At 41.1% G+C, this 16,485-nt stretch overlaps 1 protein-coding gene across 1 annotated transcript in view; it reads left to right on the top strand.

Annotated features, from left to right (window-relative positions):
* The first annotated feature begins 652 nt into the window (after positions 1-652).
* The window catches only part of RAB11FIP3 (RAB11 family interacting protein 3), a 167,501-nt gene continuing 151,668 nt past the window's right edge, over positions 653-16,485 (top strand). The window contains exon 1 of the mRNA XM_077828351.1: positions 653-1,651. Coding sequence (XP_077684477.1) covers positions 653-1,651 — 999 coding nt within the window. The remainder of the gene's footprint in view (positions 1,652-16,485) is intronic.

Below are 16,485 nucleotides of genomic sequence, written 5' to 3' on the forward strand. Positions count from 1 at the left end.
CGGGAGCCCTCAGAGCCGGGGAGCAGGACCCCCAGGGCGCCCCACACTCTCCTCGGCCGCCGAGGGAGCCCAGCTCCCGGAGTAGCTCGAAGGGCGCAGCCTGCTCTCGGGGCCACAAGCAGGGCCGGGAGCACAGCCCGGTGCCGCAGCACAGCCCGCCCCTGACCCCCGTTAGCCCGGGGGCGTCGGAGTAGCAGATGCCCTGTGAGCTCGTGGCTTAGCAGCACCATCCTTTGCGAGGGGCGCCGCCGGTTCTTTGGCGGGGGCAGCCTCGGGGTGCGGGCTGAGCCCGGGCTGCAGGCTTTGTCGGACAGCTACCGAGGCGCCTTCGATTCGTGCGCGGCTGCGATTGCCTTTTCCTCCCCACGGGGGTCCCTTTAGCCGCTGCCCCGCCGCCGCCGCCTCCTGGGATGTGACGCCGGAGGGATGGAGAAGATGGATGCAGGCAAATGGCAGCAGCGCATCTCCCGTTTGCAGAGGAGGCTCCAAGGAGCAGCAGCAATGCAGCGGATCTGTGGTGGGCTCTCCGGGAGACCCGAGCTCTGTCGCGGGGAGACGGCAGGGCAGTGATTGCTCACAAACCCAGCCCTTTGTGTCCAGGAGGGTCTGAACAGCCGCTGTGGTTTGTATTAAATCCTTTATTTTTTTTCTGATGAAAATGGAGCCGGATTTGTTAATGACTCTCTCGGACCCAGGGAGCAAATCGGAGCGGGCATCGCTGCTGACTCTGTTTGCCGAGCAGAATGGGAGGTATCTCATCATGGAGCAGAGAGGGCAGCTGCCTAGCCCTGACCTGGTGCTGGTACCCAGAGAGACGCCCCCGGACGCCCCTTTATTCCTGGGGCCCTCTTTACAGGAGAGGGAGAGTGGGCCAGCAGTGCTAGAGCAGGTTTTGGGAGAGATGAAGCTATCAGGGCTGGATCCTACGCTGTTCTCAGATGGGCCCATTGAGTATTTATACCGCATGGAAAAGCAGGAGAACGGCCTCTTGGACCAAGACACGACAGACCCAATCAGCCACCTGGTACAAGAGTCAGGTGCAGGTGATAATCGTCATGGTTGCCCCCAGAGTGATTTTGATTTAAACCTTTCTGTGGTGCAGGGTGCACTGGCCTCTGCTCAGATCACAGACTTGGGAGAGCAGTTCTTCTCTCTCGTTCTGGACCAGGCTGTTTCTTCACCTCTTCGGGATTTACAATTTAGGAGTGCTGGGCTAAGTCCAGAGAACTCAAACACGGGAGAAAGCTTTCCTGAAAGCAGCGAAAGCCTGCAAGTAGAAGGGGAGTTTTACTTAGGAATGGAGACCTCCCAGGAGGAGAGCCACTCTGAAGGACTCACTCCAACTTCCCCTTGGACTAAAGAGCCAGAAGACTATATATCCCAAAGCTGCCAGGAGATGCTTTCCTTAAGTACCCAGGATTTCTCCCAGATTGACAAAGAGATGGACCTCTTCCCCGCTTTCCATTCCTCTAGCAACCTGAGCCAGTCCCCGGAGTTTGCCCAGCCTGATTCCATAACTAATGACTCTCCAGGTTGTCAAGAAGATGAGCCCCGTCTCCGAGCTGTATTTGATGCCCTAGACAGAGATGGGGATGGCTTTGTGCAGATAGAGGAGTTTGTTCAGTTTGCTACAGTCTATGGCGCAGAACAGGTAATATTAATTTATCATCTGTATTTCATGTAGGCCGAGGTGCCCGTGAATGGTTACTCTTTTCACTCCTAAGGTACACTCTGATCTGTTGTTCAGGTATGTTTCTCTTTTGTGCATAAAAATGGTGTATACGTATTGTAAGTCTTATGTACTGTAAGACTTCAGTATTACATTTCCTATAATGAACTTTCAATATGTGTTTTCTAGCAGTGTATTTATAATAATGTTAACGGTCTGCCTGAGGACCCTCTTCTGTAGTCCTGACTTGGGCAAAGCTCCTGTTGACTTTGATCAGTATCCTAACTCTAGGAGGGGGTCAATAAATTGACAAAAGCCAGTATTATACTTGCACAGTGCTGAGCTCCTCCTATTGTGCTTAAGTATTGTAGCACATGGTATCCTATGTCAAATTAGCTGCTGTTCTAATTTCATGTGAATTTTAGACACAGACTGATACCCTTATTTTTAAAATGTCTTCAATTGCCACTCACATTTCCTATGATTTCTGGTAACTTCTCTTATGTTTTGATGGGGAAAACAAATGAAAGCTTACAACTCCAGGTCCTTTTGTTTGCTAGTTATGGGTTTGTAGGTCCTTCTTACTTTGCGTCTGTCTTCAATAGCTTGATCTCTCAGCCTGATGGATTTAAACAGTTAGTTATTATTGAGAGGACCTGTAATATACTCATACTCCTCTTCACTTGCAGAATTTCTGAGTGAGTGGGCTCCCAGCTCTGTGAAAGACAATTTGTTGATGCATTAATTTATGAACCCTGTCATTGCATTTTAGACTTCTTTGCTTATCCAGGCCAACTTCTTCAGATTATTCATATAAACCAAGTATTTAGGTAAAGTGTGTACAATGGGGCCTTGATAAGCTTGATACACCTCAGAATTGTGGGAATTAGTAAACACTTGCATGTGTATCATATAAGGCACCTTCCTGAGGAAAATAAAGTAAAATTTGACAACTGGGAGTTTTGAACACTTGCTTGTTAGAAATGAGATTGGTCCATTTGAAGCATTGCTTTACCTACTTTTTACTATTTGTCTCAAAGAAAACAAATCAAAATGAGCTAAAGGTCAAGCACATGTTTGCTAATGAAGTGTTACAAACTCAGCTCAACTTACGCCATTTGCTGGTGTTTGTGGACACTATTTCCTGTATATTTGCCTGATTATGTTAAACACAATAGTAGGTATTAAATAGCTCAGTTTTTGATGGGTACAACTTTTTTTTAAGCCTTTTTCTTGTTTCTGTTGTATTGTACCATGGTGAGTTTGGATTTTGATATATCCCTTTGTAGCAGATCAAATGTGGTATGGTGTAATACGAAGCCATCTGGTATGACCCAAAATGTGAATTAACAGCTGAGGTTTCCTACAAGGAGGAAGAAATTAGTTGGTTGCTATCTCCAGTTTTGGTTCGTATTGATACCTACATAAACCTAAAACTATATTCAAAATGACATTGCATTTTTGAGTGTGCATGTATCTTAAATAGAGTGTTTATCCAGTGAGGAGATTTATCTGGTCTTCTGTACAGACCTGATACATAAAGATATAATTTGCTGTGAAACAGCACACAGTATCTTGAACTTCTGCAGGAGAGAAGCTGTCTATAATCTTGTTCTCTAATTTAAGAAAAACCCATTGTTTTTAGAAAAATATCCATATAAAAGCAGCAGCAAGCCAACGTGTCCTTTTTCTTGTAAGTCACAAAAGGGAAGGGAGCTCAAGTCTGATATACTGGGATAAGGGATAGTGTAAGTATGTTACCAACTTGTTACATGCCTAAATAGGTAGCATAATAGGAATGACAAAGACGAAGGAAAGTTATAAACAAAACAACACTTCTATGTAGCTTCATAGGAAGGAGCGTTTGCTTTCCTAGGCTTAAGTCATCTATTTGAAAATTTCATAGCCTCTTACAGCCCCCAAAGGATAAAGTAGTAACAAGACCTCCACTTCAGAGAATGAATTACTCTGTTTTGTTGTCCTCCCTACCTCAGCTCCAGGCTTGGATAACTCTCTCTCCAAAACTCTTGGGTTGGTGGGAGGGTTTGCTGAAGAGCCATGTGCTCTTCCAGTTGCCCCATCCGCTGCTCTGCTTAGTACAAGAGCAAGGGACAAGCCAGAATCCTAACCTCTAGTTGTGGCATTATGTTTCTACACACGTATTTAGATTGTACTTGGAAGTATAAATTGTAAACCACATCTTAATGGAAATCTGTGGAATACTATAGTAGAAGCTGTAGTGCTCTCTCTTCCTTCCCCTTGCAAACTGCAGAATTTTGATTAAACTCTTCCAGCGGGCTACTTCAGAAATGAGTCTGGAGGTTTCTTTGCTTAACATATTCTTATAAGGAAATATAAACACTCACCCTGTGAATGCATAACTAAGGCAAAATACTGCCAGAACTTAAATACAGTGAACTTCATTTAAAAATGTTTACAGTAAACATTTCATAATGTAATTCTAATAGGTAGTAGCAAATGTTTTGGACAAAGTGGCATAAAATTATGAAACACTCAAGCCCACAGTAAAAGGAGGAGGGATTTGGAATTCCTTGCCCTCAAGTGTGTACTCTCTATCTTGTCTCTTTCCAGAGACAATATAATTCCTACAACAGGGTGCAGACAGTCCCTCCTTCCAAACTTGGTCCTCAGTTTTGGTAATATACTTGGTAAACCCATTAACATTACAGGTTGCTCACAACTTTTTTGTTATCTTGCGTAGTCTTGGGGATGAAAATTAAAATGGAGCCTAGCAATCTTAACTTGTTCAACTATATATATAATCGCATGACAGTCTTCCTAAACTAAGCAATCCAAATCAATAGAACATAAGGGCATATAGATTATGTGCAACAAATATATGTATTTTTTGCACTTACTAACAGTGCAGTTCAGTTTAAGCTTAATTACAAATTCATTTAAGATGAAGAGTTGTTACTGTATCACCTTGCTCAAGTCTCCCATCCTTTCCCAGCCTGCCTCCGTTTTCCTATCTGTAAAATGGGAATAACACCAAGTGTTAGGGATGTTAATTACTTAAAATGTGTAAAGCACTTTGAGATTCTTTAATTTCTCTAGCATCATCTATTCATAGTGCTATTTATTACTGTCTGATCAGTGCACTAGCTTACACTGAGGCAGTGTCTTTTCAAAAATGATAAAGTTTCAAACATGAGACAGGATGCAGGGTTCTATTTTAATTCTGTCTTGTGATCCTAGATCAAACATGCTCAGTTTACAAGTTTTCTTTTTTAGGTCTATCAGCCCCCCGTCCCCCCAACCTCACCTTAAAATCTGAACATCCTGCTTTGTTCCTTCTGGGTGAGCATGATCAGTGACAACGCTGAAATGTATTATAGTGCAGGGGATCTGTACAATGAGAGGTATCTTTTAATGACTTTAAAAAAGGATGAACTGTGTGATGGCAACAACTGACAATGACACCATTGATTAGGATAGTGCAGGCTGGAGAACACTGCAAGAACTCTAGAGGAACAGTGTGACTAGATAGCACGATGTCAGATGAAACTGATATCAAAAGCAAGGCAATACACATTTAAAGGAATAATTGAACTAGTCATACACTCTGGACATTTCTAAATTTCTTATGTGTTTATGGTTTAAAAACCTGGTACAGCTTTATTTTAAAAAAATAAAAATTGTGTTTGTGTCTTTTAAAAAAAAAAGTTAGGATAAAGAGTGGGAGAGAAAAATACTGATTATTATTATAATGCTATTACATAAATCAACAACATGCTTTCACATGGAATACTGTATTCATTCACCCTATTTCAAAAAAGATACAGAGAAATAAAAGGGGTCCACAATAGGTGATGCTTAAGTTTAGAGGCATGGAAAGACTTTATTATGGGGAGAGATTAAACAGCTTAAAACTTGAGTTTAGAGAGGAAATAAATAAGAGGGGATGTAATAGTTATATAAAATGAATGGTATAGAGAAGGTTAATTGGATGTTCCTATGTTCTCTCACTATACAAAAACAAGGGGATGCTAATCAAATACCAACAAATTTAAAAACTCGGAAAAGGCTTTTATGCAATGCACAATGTAACCCGTGTAAATCGTTGCAGCAAAGTGGAGTAGGAACTTTGTATTCTGACAAGTTTTGTTTTATATATATGATTTGAAAAAAAAAATTAAAAATCTTATTTTTGATCCAAAAGATTACTGGTTGGAGGCTTCTCCCTCTGAATAGAATAAGAAAAAATAGAGATGGGAAAAGGCCTGTTACACAATGTAATCTATCCATCTAGGTTAAATGAAAGATTAGCCCCTACAGTTTGTCTAGTCTAGTTTTAAATGTGCCAAGCAATAGGGCTTCTTTGCTTTCTCTTGAGAGTGGCCTGCATCCTAACCCATCTTACTGTGTGTATTTTTTTTTCTTCTTCCTGATAATGAGCTTATATTATATCCCGTCACTCCTAGTTAGATCCTCTTGTTATAATCTACCCGGGCCCTTGATGTTTACATCCTTCAGATATTTCTTGGGTAACCATATTGCTTCTCTTCTACTTCCACGTGAGCTGTTGCTTAGTCAAGCTTTGCATATTTAGTACTTTTCATCTTTCCTCCAGCCCATTTAATCAGTTCTGGATGCTGTTCTCTGAACTTCCTCCACTTTGTCAACATCTCTTGTCATGAATAGAATACCAGAATAGAATACCAGAATAGAAGGTAATGTTCCTGGTGAAATTGCACCTGGGTGTGGTGTCACTCTGTATTCTCCAGTTCACATTTCTTTATATCCACTGCGCAGCTTACATTAGTCTGTGAAATGGAGAACATGGACTGCAACAAACATTCATTCTTTTTTGTTATTCCATCAGAGTAAAACATCTTATTTCAAGACTTATAGGTCGTTTTATATGCTAGATAGGTGCCTAAGGTATAGTCAGACTTATGACTTCTTGATTAAGGTTCCTCTTGAATCACTGATGATACACTTGTATTTGTCTCTGTTTTCACTTATTATATTTAGATTTAAATCAGTGCCCCCAGAATCTAACTTAGGGGGAATATATAAAAATCTGTGGGTGAACCTTAATTCTGCAAACTTCTCTGTCTGACTTTGTGAAAGGAGAGTTCTAGTTACATAACGAGCTAATATTTCTGTCTGAAGTATATGAAAACAAGTGGATTCTTACACCATCTAAATGTGAATGACACTTACATTTCTTCCATCTGTACTGCCACTGCAACAACTTTCAAAGGTTTAAATGGTCGTTCATTTTTGGTGTTTGCTTTTTGGGAATGGAACTAGAATTCCAGTGAGAAACATGTTTTGTGTGTGAGAGACAGAGAGGCAGATGCACAATGCCTATGTTGCCTCTGAACTGCTAAATGAAGTGTGCGGGTGATACAAAACTTCACTTTCCCTCTTATTCTTTTGTCAGTGACAAATCTTCCATTAACTTTAATGATTCAGCTGTCTCAAACATTCAGCTGGTTTGGCTGAAAATCTACCATAGTGGTTAGTCTGCTTTTTTCCCCCCTTCAACAGGCATTACATCATTATTAATAAAACATTCTATGTAGAGGAACTCCAACAGACATGGATCTCTCTCTCCTGTGGCAGGAAAAGCACTTCAGAGGTGGAATACTCCAACAAATATCCAAATTATATCATGAGAAGTTATGGTTATTGCCAGCTAGCTGAAAATGAAAGTCACTTTATCTTTTGAAATGAGAGAGGCCTTATTAAAAGATTCTCATTATGGAATATATGTATTAGGAATATGGGGAATTTTTTTTAACTTTAAAAGCATCACTTTTCAAAATGAACAAAGCAGGTGGAGAAGTGTATAGTATCAAAAACATCTCTCTCAGTGCACGAATAAGGAAAGGAACTGCAGGAAAAAGAGGTTCCTCTGGTTAAAGAAATGAACAAGTGATGGTCAGAACCCAGGTACTCTGTCAGACTTTTATATATGAAGTTGGCAAGTCAATTTAAACCAGAATTTTTGAAGATTGCCACTAATTTTTGTCTTAAGATGCCTGGATGCCTTCGCCCCTTCACCCCCCTCCCTGAAATGATCTATTTCCCTACTTTCCAAGGTTGTGGGGTAGATAAACTCAGTAGTGTTTGGGAGGGGACAGAGTTGTGCAGTGAGAAATGAGGAATATTGAAGGGATGTGGGGGGTCTTGGACCTCTCTGTTGGGGGAATTCAGTAACTGGTGGGGAATTGGCATTTGGCCCTGGATTTCTGCTGTGCAGAGAAGGGGAAGGTGGGGACCAAGGGGCCTGGAAAACATGGGCTGGGCAGCAAGAAAGGTTGGTCGGTCTGTCTGAGACTGGCATAGAGAACTCTGCCCTTTTTGGTGAATGTGCAGAGGACAGATTGTCTGTCTGTATTTCAACTCCCAAGTCCTTGTCCAGGAACTTGACAGACAGATTTCAATTCCTGGCTCTGCCACAAACTTCCTGTGAGGCATTGGCCAAGTCACTTAACTTCTCTGTGCATCAATTTTCCTTTTCTGTAAAATGTTTGTGGGGGGTACTTCTCTACCTCTCCGGGGTGTTGAGGATAAATTCACTAAACTTTGAGGGGTGCTTAGCTCCTGCACTGATATGGGGGGGGCAATATAACCATTGGCTGTGCTTGTGGGTTGTGGTAAGGGCCTCCACTGTCTGCCAGCCTTATGCTCACTGGGGATCCATGGACCCTTCGGGGGACTTCTAAGGGGCTCCCATGAGCCTTAATAAGCTCTTCAGGGGGGTGGGCTGACAAGTCTATTTTTGGCTTATTTAGGAGCCAGTTTCAGTTGATTTGGAACTTAGAAAACTGGGGTCCTTTGAGGTAGGGACTGTCCTTATGTCTGTACAGTGCCTAGCATAGTGGGCCCCAGTCTGATTTATGGTTTTAGGTGCTACCCCATATAAGTGTTTAATAATTTTGGCCTGCAGATCAGTTAGTCATGTTTGTGGGGCTGGCAATTAGAAAAATCTGTTTACTTGTGCACTGAAGAAACTTGCTGTGGACTTGATGAGCTGGAAGAAACATAGGTGCTCATGTTGCCACTTCTAGAGTCCCTTTTCAGATTATAACTACGCTAGTTGAAATCTGGGAATGGTCTGGGGGGAGAGAAAGTGTATCTTTTCAGATTTATTCTTGATCCTGTGTTCCCCCAAAGTCGGTGGCAAAACTATTGACTTTAAAGGCGCAGAATCAGGCCCAAGTTCCCTACCCTTTTTAAATTCCTTTTTTGTTCCTTTGCTCAGGGCAGAATGTTTCTTCAGGCCTTGATTATATGGTGATGGCTACATTAGAAATGCCTAATATGGGTAGATGGGTGTCTGATTCAAACTGCTTTAGTTTTGCTTCTCTATCTGGTGGTGGCCAAAATATGGATTAAAGAAAAGAGATGGAAAGTATTTGGAAAGGTTATTACAAGGAAAAAATTCCAAATTACTGACAGAAAATCTTAAGACTCGCATTGATAATGCCAAACTGCAGCTTTCTATATAATGCAAACGCTCCATCTTGGAGCTCTGTTGATCTCTCGTTGGAATGGTATCAGAGAATGCTTGAAGATACTAATTTGATTTTAAGTCTTAATCAAGGCTTGTGGCTTTTGGTTTTTTGTTTCAGAGCAGAGTTTGAGGGGACAAGTGTGTGGTGAGAGTCTAGGCCAGCTGCTTTTTGAGGCAGTGATCTTTTCTATGCTGTCAGGTGTAGTTTACTAGAACTTGAGCTAGCTTCAAACCAGTCATCAATTCTTAGGCTTTGATTTCCTCGTTAAGATGTAACCCTGTGTTTTTCAGTCTCTGAGCTAGGAAAGTGCTTAAAGAGACACTCTACTAGCAGCAATTTTACAACTACAGTAAAACCTCAGAGTTACGAACCCATCGGGAATGGACGTTGTTTGTAACTCTGAACAAAATGTTATGGTGGTTCTTTCAAAAGTATACCACTGAACATTGACTTCATATAGCTTTGAAACTTTCCTGTGCAGAAGAAAAATGCTGCTTTTAACTGTCTTAATTTTAAATGAAACGAACATCAAAACAGTTTCCTTACCTTGTCAAAAAATTTTAACCCCCCTCTCCTTTTTTTTTTTTTAGTGGTTACGTTTAACACAGTACTGTCCTCCCCTCTCCCCCCGGTCTGTGCTGCTGCCTGATTGTGTACTTCCAGTTCCAAATGAGGTGTGTGGTTGACCGGTCAGTTCATAACTCTAGTATTCGTAATTCTGAGGTTCTACTGTAAAAGATATATATTTAACTTTTTCCATACCTACAGGATAATATCCTCTATAAAATAAAGTGGATATTTGGGAAAAGTTTCCTTCCCCAATGGAATAAGCCTAGAAGAACAGTACTATTGTCTAATAAATTCTCTAATTAAAAGGCAGCGGGGTCATCTTGGGAGGTATTTTATTCACTATAATCAAAAATACTTTTTTGTACAACGATTCTCATCTGCAAGAAATGGTTCATAGTTAGAAGTATGTCATATTAAGATTGCTTTCAAAGTTGCTTATATCCTTACACAGCTAAACAACCAATTGCATACATAATAATCCTTTCCACACTTAAAATCAAGACAGTAAAATTATTTGCCGTTCATTGGATGCTGAGATTCCTTTTGTGCTCTTAAATAAGTGTTTGTCCTCCCAGCTGACTTCATGTCACAGAACAAATGACTTCCTGGTAACTGCAACCCACAGTTTGTGGGTAGAAGAGTCATCTGCTGCTGCTTGGTGCGCACATCCAGATTTTTTTAAATTTTTTTTTTTTCTTCTGAGACTGTGTGAGTCAGCCTGAGACTGTAGCTCAACAGCATAACATTCAGGGAGAAAATATTATATTTCTTGTGTGTGTTAGGTGAAGTGACTGCCTTAATTCCTGCTGATGACGATAATCATGTGCTTCAAGCTGTTGGTCTTCTAACATGGATTTAAAAAAAAAAATCTTTCAACATTTATCTGGTCATTCTCGTCTTTTGTTTCAAAATCCTTGGCAGCCAATTTCCAAGAAAATCCAGCTGCATCCTTTCCTTCTAGTCCCTCAGGCCGGTTCACAATGCTAGTATTTTTCAATTAAACAGAGTTCTCAAATGCTTCCAGTCTCTGTTTGTTTGTTTGTTTATTTTTCCTTTTAATGAGGAATATATCTTTAGGTTGATTTGTAGCAATGTGTCTTGGGGCAGATGGCTTTGATTTACATCCATTTTAGTATTTAAGCTGGTAAGCAGTGAGCTCTTCTTCTTTATACCACCCTCCCCCCCTTCTCAACAGCAGAGTATGAAGAAGCAATTGTTACCTGGATTGTGTCTATTTTATGCTGCATGGCATGAAATCTCCTTGTAGGTTTGGGAAGAAGATGGTAGCAGCTGGTTTGGTGTCGAGCACATTTGCTGGTGGGAGCAAGTTTGTCTTGTTTCATTTGTTTGCTGAAAGTGCCTAAAGTACGTTTTGGTCTCTGTTCCCCAGAAGCTGAGGGCTCTGAGAGAACTAAAATGGTAAGAAATAAGTCTGACATCGTCTACCCATAGAGTTTTGTAATGGCACTAGGTTTCCTTGCTTCCTGTCAGTCAGATGGTTCCAACCCTCACATACTTAGAATACAATTAAAAAAAAAAAAAAAAGAAAAACTTGAAAAGCCATTCCTGCTTACTAGGTCCTGAGTTCAGGATTTCATGTTTCCTATCTGAGGTGTCGTACACTCTGTTCTAGTTCTGTTTTAGTAGCCATTATGGCACCAGTTAGTGCTGTTAGAAGTGGAATCCTGGCCTGTTGTCCTTTCCGTCTAGCACAGGAGAATAAATCTGCAGAAAACTGGTAGCTCATCTTACTTTTAAGAAGTAGGTAACTGAATACTATCCTCCCCCTATCCTGTTTAGGAAGGTCTGTGGTATAGGTTTTCCTTGTCCATATTGCCACGGTGCTTCCTATTTGTAAATGGACCCCTGAATTTCCTTAGACAGCATTGTATTCTCTTTTTTCAGTAGTTTTTGGGAACAACTGAGTATTTGTTTACCTCTTGGGAATCCTGTCAAACTGGTTTCTATAACATTTCTCCTCCTTCCCCTCTGCCCCCCCACCCTTGCTTCATAAATAAACATTCTTATCTGGTTGTGTAGGGTGTTTGAAATACTGTGGTCAAAGCACGTTCGATTAGCCCTGAACACAAGGAAAAACAAACTCAGCTTTAAAATTCCATTGGAATCATCAGCTCTAGAAATGAGCATCTCTTAATGCTATATGACAGGTTTCAGAGTAACAGCCGTGTTAGTCTGTCTTTGCAAAAAGAAAAGGAGTACTTGTGGCACCTTAGAGACTAACCAATTTATTTGAGCATGAGCTTTCGTGAGCTACAGCTCACTTCATTGGATGCTCAAATAAATTGGTTAGTCTCTAAGGTGCCACAAGTACTCCTTTTCTTAATGCTATATGGTCATGTATAAAAAGGATCCCTGATTTTGATATCTTGCTACTGTATTCATTTTGTTAAACATGCTTGCTCACAGATTTATCCCCAGGGAATTGTATATTTCATACTTTCAACAACTCTTTCTCTAACACATGCCAGAGAATTTCCATCTCCTGTCTGACTGTAATGCATATTCTCAGTGCAGCATTAACTGAATGAAAATACTTTGACAGCATTTTCTTTTTTTACTACATCTGCACTACAGCTGTCTGCTTAACTAGCTAAATGAAAACCTTAAGGCACAGTGATACTTCGTTGGTGATTGAGTTAATAACTCAGACAAAACAGGACACTGTCAAGTGCCAACAAAAAAGCTCCTTTCAACGTTTTCATTTTCTATTTCAAAGACATTGAGCCTTCCTGTTTCAGATGCATTTTCAGTGTGATATTTCTGTTTGCAGTAGATGCTCACTGAATCCTCATAAAGCTGCACTTGTACTGGCAATATTAGGACCTGTAATTCATCACTGGTGCTACCAGTACCAGTGGAGGAGGAGGCATACAACTCTGTGCAGAGTAGAGTTGGACAATAGTGGTTAAAAACACCCAAAGCCTGCCTAAACTAGAATTTCTGCTGTTGCAACCACTAACAGAACTGCATTGGAGTGAATTTATAGGTCCTAATTCTTCTAGTGTAGACAAGACCCTAAGTAGATGCAGTGAGAGCTAGTACGAATTTAGTGAGGCTTGCAGACTATTGGCCTTTAAGATGTGGGCGATGTAAGTCATCACTGTGCTGGGTTTGGTCACAGAAACTCCCTCAAGACTGTCACTAGATGGGCTGGGATACCACTGAGAACACCCCCCCACACACACCAGAGAAGGCTTCCCTCCACTTCTGTCTTGCTGAGCTGGACACACCAGTCGTCTACAGCACAGACCAAGAGGTTGGTCCATGTCCCCCTGCAGTTCACAGAAACTAAAATTCACTTAGACCAGGGTCTTCTCAGTTAACAGGGACTTTCCCAGCACCCAGTATTCAGTCTTTCTGGGAGCCTAAACCCCAAATGAATCCATTTTACTTTGTATAAAGCTTATACAGGGTAAACTCATAAATTGTCCGTCCTCTATAACACTGATAGAGAGAGATGCACAGCTGTTTGATTACCTACTCTGGGTTAATAACAAAAGTGATTTTTATCTAGTATTAAAAAGTAAGATTTAAGTGGTTCCAAGTAATAACAGACAGAACAAAGTAAGTTACCAAGCGAAATAAAACAAAACACGCAAGTCAAAGCCTAATACAGTAGGAAACTGAATACAGGTAAATCTCACCCTCAGAGATGTACCAATAAGCTTCTTTCACAGACTAGACTCCTTCCTAGTCTGGGCCCAATCCTTTTCAGACCAGTGTTGTGGTTTATGGCCTGGGTCCAGCAGTCACTCACTCCCCCCCCCCAGCCCCCGTAGTTACAGTCCTTTGTTCCAGTTTCTTTCAGGCATCTCTTTGGGGTGGAGAGGCCATCTTTTGAGCCAGCTGAAGACCAAATGGAGGGGGCTTCTAGGGCCTTTTATATTCTCTCTTGTGGGCGGAAACCCCTCTGTTCTTCTGTGCAAAATCACAGCAACAAGATGGAGTTTGTAGACACCTGGGCAAGTCACATGTCCGTGAATATTCAGCTTTTTGCAGGCCAATGCCATTGTTTACATACCAGTTTGAAAGTTCCCAGGAAAGCTCAGATGTGGATTGGTGTCTCCCAAAGTCCATTGTCTGTCAAGTGTTTCTTGATTGGGCACTTACTTAGAATAGTCCTTTCTCAAGAAGCTGACCAAATGCTTCACTGATGCTACTTAGAATCAAATACATTGAGATACAAGTACATAGCCAATATTCATAACTTCAAATACAAAAATGATACACACAGACAGACAGCTTAATCATAACCAGCAAATTACATCCTTTCCATAGACCCCTTACTTGACCTCCTTTGTACAAGATTTGGTGCAGCTATAGGACCTTGGTTACAACAAGGATCTATACAATCACAGTCCATGTCAATAATGTCACAATTACTTTTCCCATGGGACAGCTGGGAGATACCATATATATATTGATTCCAACTTAACACTCAAAGCCTTAAAGTAGGGCTACTCCATATACTAATGTTGGCTACTGGTGGTGCTGCTTCTGTGATTTGGGGAGGAAGTCCTTGGGGACTGTTGTCATTTGTGAAATGATTGTAAACAAATCCCTTGTGCTGTTAACACGGTAGATGACTGAAACTGGTAAGACCAAAACTGATCCAGTTGACTTGTTACTCACTACGTACGCTCTTTCCTTTCTTGCATTTCTCCGAGTTGGACAAAAGTCAGTGTCGCTCTTGTTGAGAGTGGGTTTTGCTTTTGGATTCAGTGTTGTGGTGTTTGAGCTGCAGGGCTCCTGAGTTAGTCTTAAAATCAACAGCTGCCTTTTGGAATTAAACAAACAATAAAAAAAACAGTCTCTTGTGAGCAAACTGTATGTTTACAACCCTAAGTTTTGGACCAAGCTTGCTTTGGCAGCATCCCGTCGTTGCTCCTGTGCTTCTGCTGTGACCACAGCTGTAAACAGAAACCCAGATGGTGGCAAACTCCAAAAGAGTCTTCAGCTTTGAATGTAGAGGGGGAGGGAAGTGGTATTTACAGCAAGTTTGGGGGTTTTCTGAAGCCTCAGTTGTGAGGTTTCCATACCACCTTCTTTGACATCAGGGCAGCTCTGAAAAGAGGGTGTTAGTTTTCTTTGCTCTGGGGGAGTAGAACACACACAATACAGTTGGTTCCACTGTCATCTGGATCTTTGCATCTTGCATTTGGGTATATGTCACAATCTGAAATGGGTATTTACGGGGAGGGAAGTGGCAACAGCAGTGATTGAACCTGGGGAAGGGCACTGCTGGGAGGAAAACTGGGTAACCTGGAACTCTTCCTGTGTGTGGTGTGTTCTTTTTTTTTTTTTTTTTAATTGAGACTAGCCAAAGGAAGAAAAAAATTAAAATTAAAAGACAATTGGTCTCCCAACAAAAGACAGTTCTTTTCAAATGAATAAGAAACCATCATGTGCGCTAGCTGGCCTATGTCACTAGTCTTATTGCCTGCCCTTCTCCTCCTGTGTATAAAATACCCAAAAACAAAAAAACCCAATTTTTGCACCCCTGTCTCTTTTAAGTTAAAACAAACAAACAAAAAACCAAAACTTTCGGTTTGGGGACCAGCTTTGATTCTGCGCCTGCACAATGCCTAGTACCGTGTAGCCTCATTTTGATGAGGTCTCCCTTTTTACCTACTGTTAGGGTATTTTTAGAAGTATACCGTCTTCAAGACTAGGAGAACATGTGCTCAGTTCTTTGTTTTATGCACTTAACAGCACTCTATGTATAGTCAGCTTAATTATTTTTTTGAGTTAGTGTTTGTATGGGCTTTTTTACATGGCAACATTGGAAATCTTCAGTAGGAAAATGACTGTAAAATCACAAACATTGGCAGGGGGACATAGGGAGCAGGTATATTACAGGCAGTTCTCGACTTTGACTTTCAACTTATGACAAACGGCACTTACAGTGTTTCTGAATTGACACCCTGATTCAACTTACAACAATTGGTTTTGACTTTACGATGCTCGGTCCCGCAATGGAGTGGATTGCGGATCCGAGTTACGACGTTTCGACTTATGACGCAATTTTCAGGAACAACTGTATTAAGTCCAAGGACTGCCTGTACTTGTAATTTAGTTAATTAAAAAGAGTAGTTTCAAGTTGATTATGTCCCTCTAAGTTTAAAAAAAAAAAAAAAAAAGGGCGTTCTAAACATTCTGTTTGCTTTGTGGTAGCAGTAACAAGTCCTGTGTGCATAGTTCTGAATTTTGGCATGGCCTCTGTTTAGGCAGTTTGGCTCTTCTCTTGGCCAAAATGCCAGGATTAAGTGAGTACAGAAACTTAAGGCCCAATACTTCTGCTTGATCTATTTGTAAGTGATCAAGAGTACTTTAGTTTCCACTTCTAGCTGTCTAATTTAAGGAATGTTAGCATTTGTGGATGGGGCTGAGTTGATGGTTTGGAGACTGTAGCTAAAAGCAGCACAGAAGGTAGGCATGCTGCCTGGACAATATTGCAAATGTGGCTTGGAAAATTTTAATTTGTCATGCCCATTCAAACCTGGGTCTAGCTACTTAAATTGTGGTGAGTCAAGCATACCAATTACTAGCAACTCTGGTAGTGATTTTGCAAAAAGAAAAGGAGTACTTGTGGCACCTTAGAGACTAACCAATTTATTTGAGCATGAGCTTTCGTGAGCTACAGCTCACTTCATCGGTGATTTTGTGATCCCGAGAGCTGTTCAGTCGTTGCTGGATTGAGAACTCCAACTCATTTCATGCAGTATACTGAAC

The sequence above is a fragment of the Eretmochelys imbricata genome, chromosome 10 (assembly GCF_965152235.1).
Source record: "Eretmochelys imbricata isolate rEreImb1 chromosome 10, rEreImb1.hap1, whole genome shotgun sequence".
NCBI classification, from domain to species: Eukaryota; Metazoa; Chordata; order Testudines; family Cheloniidae; genus Eretmochelys; species Eretmochelys imbricata.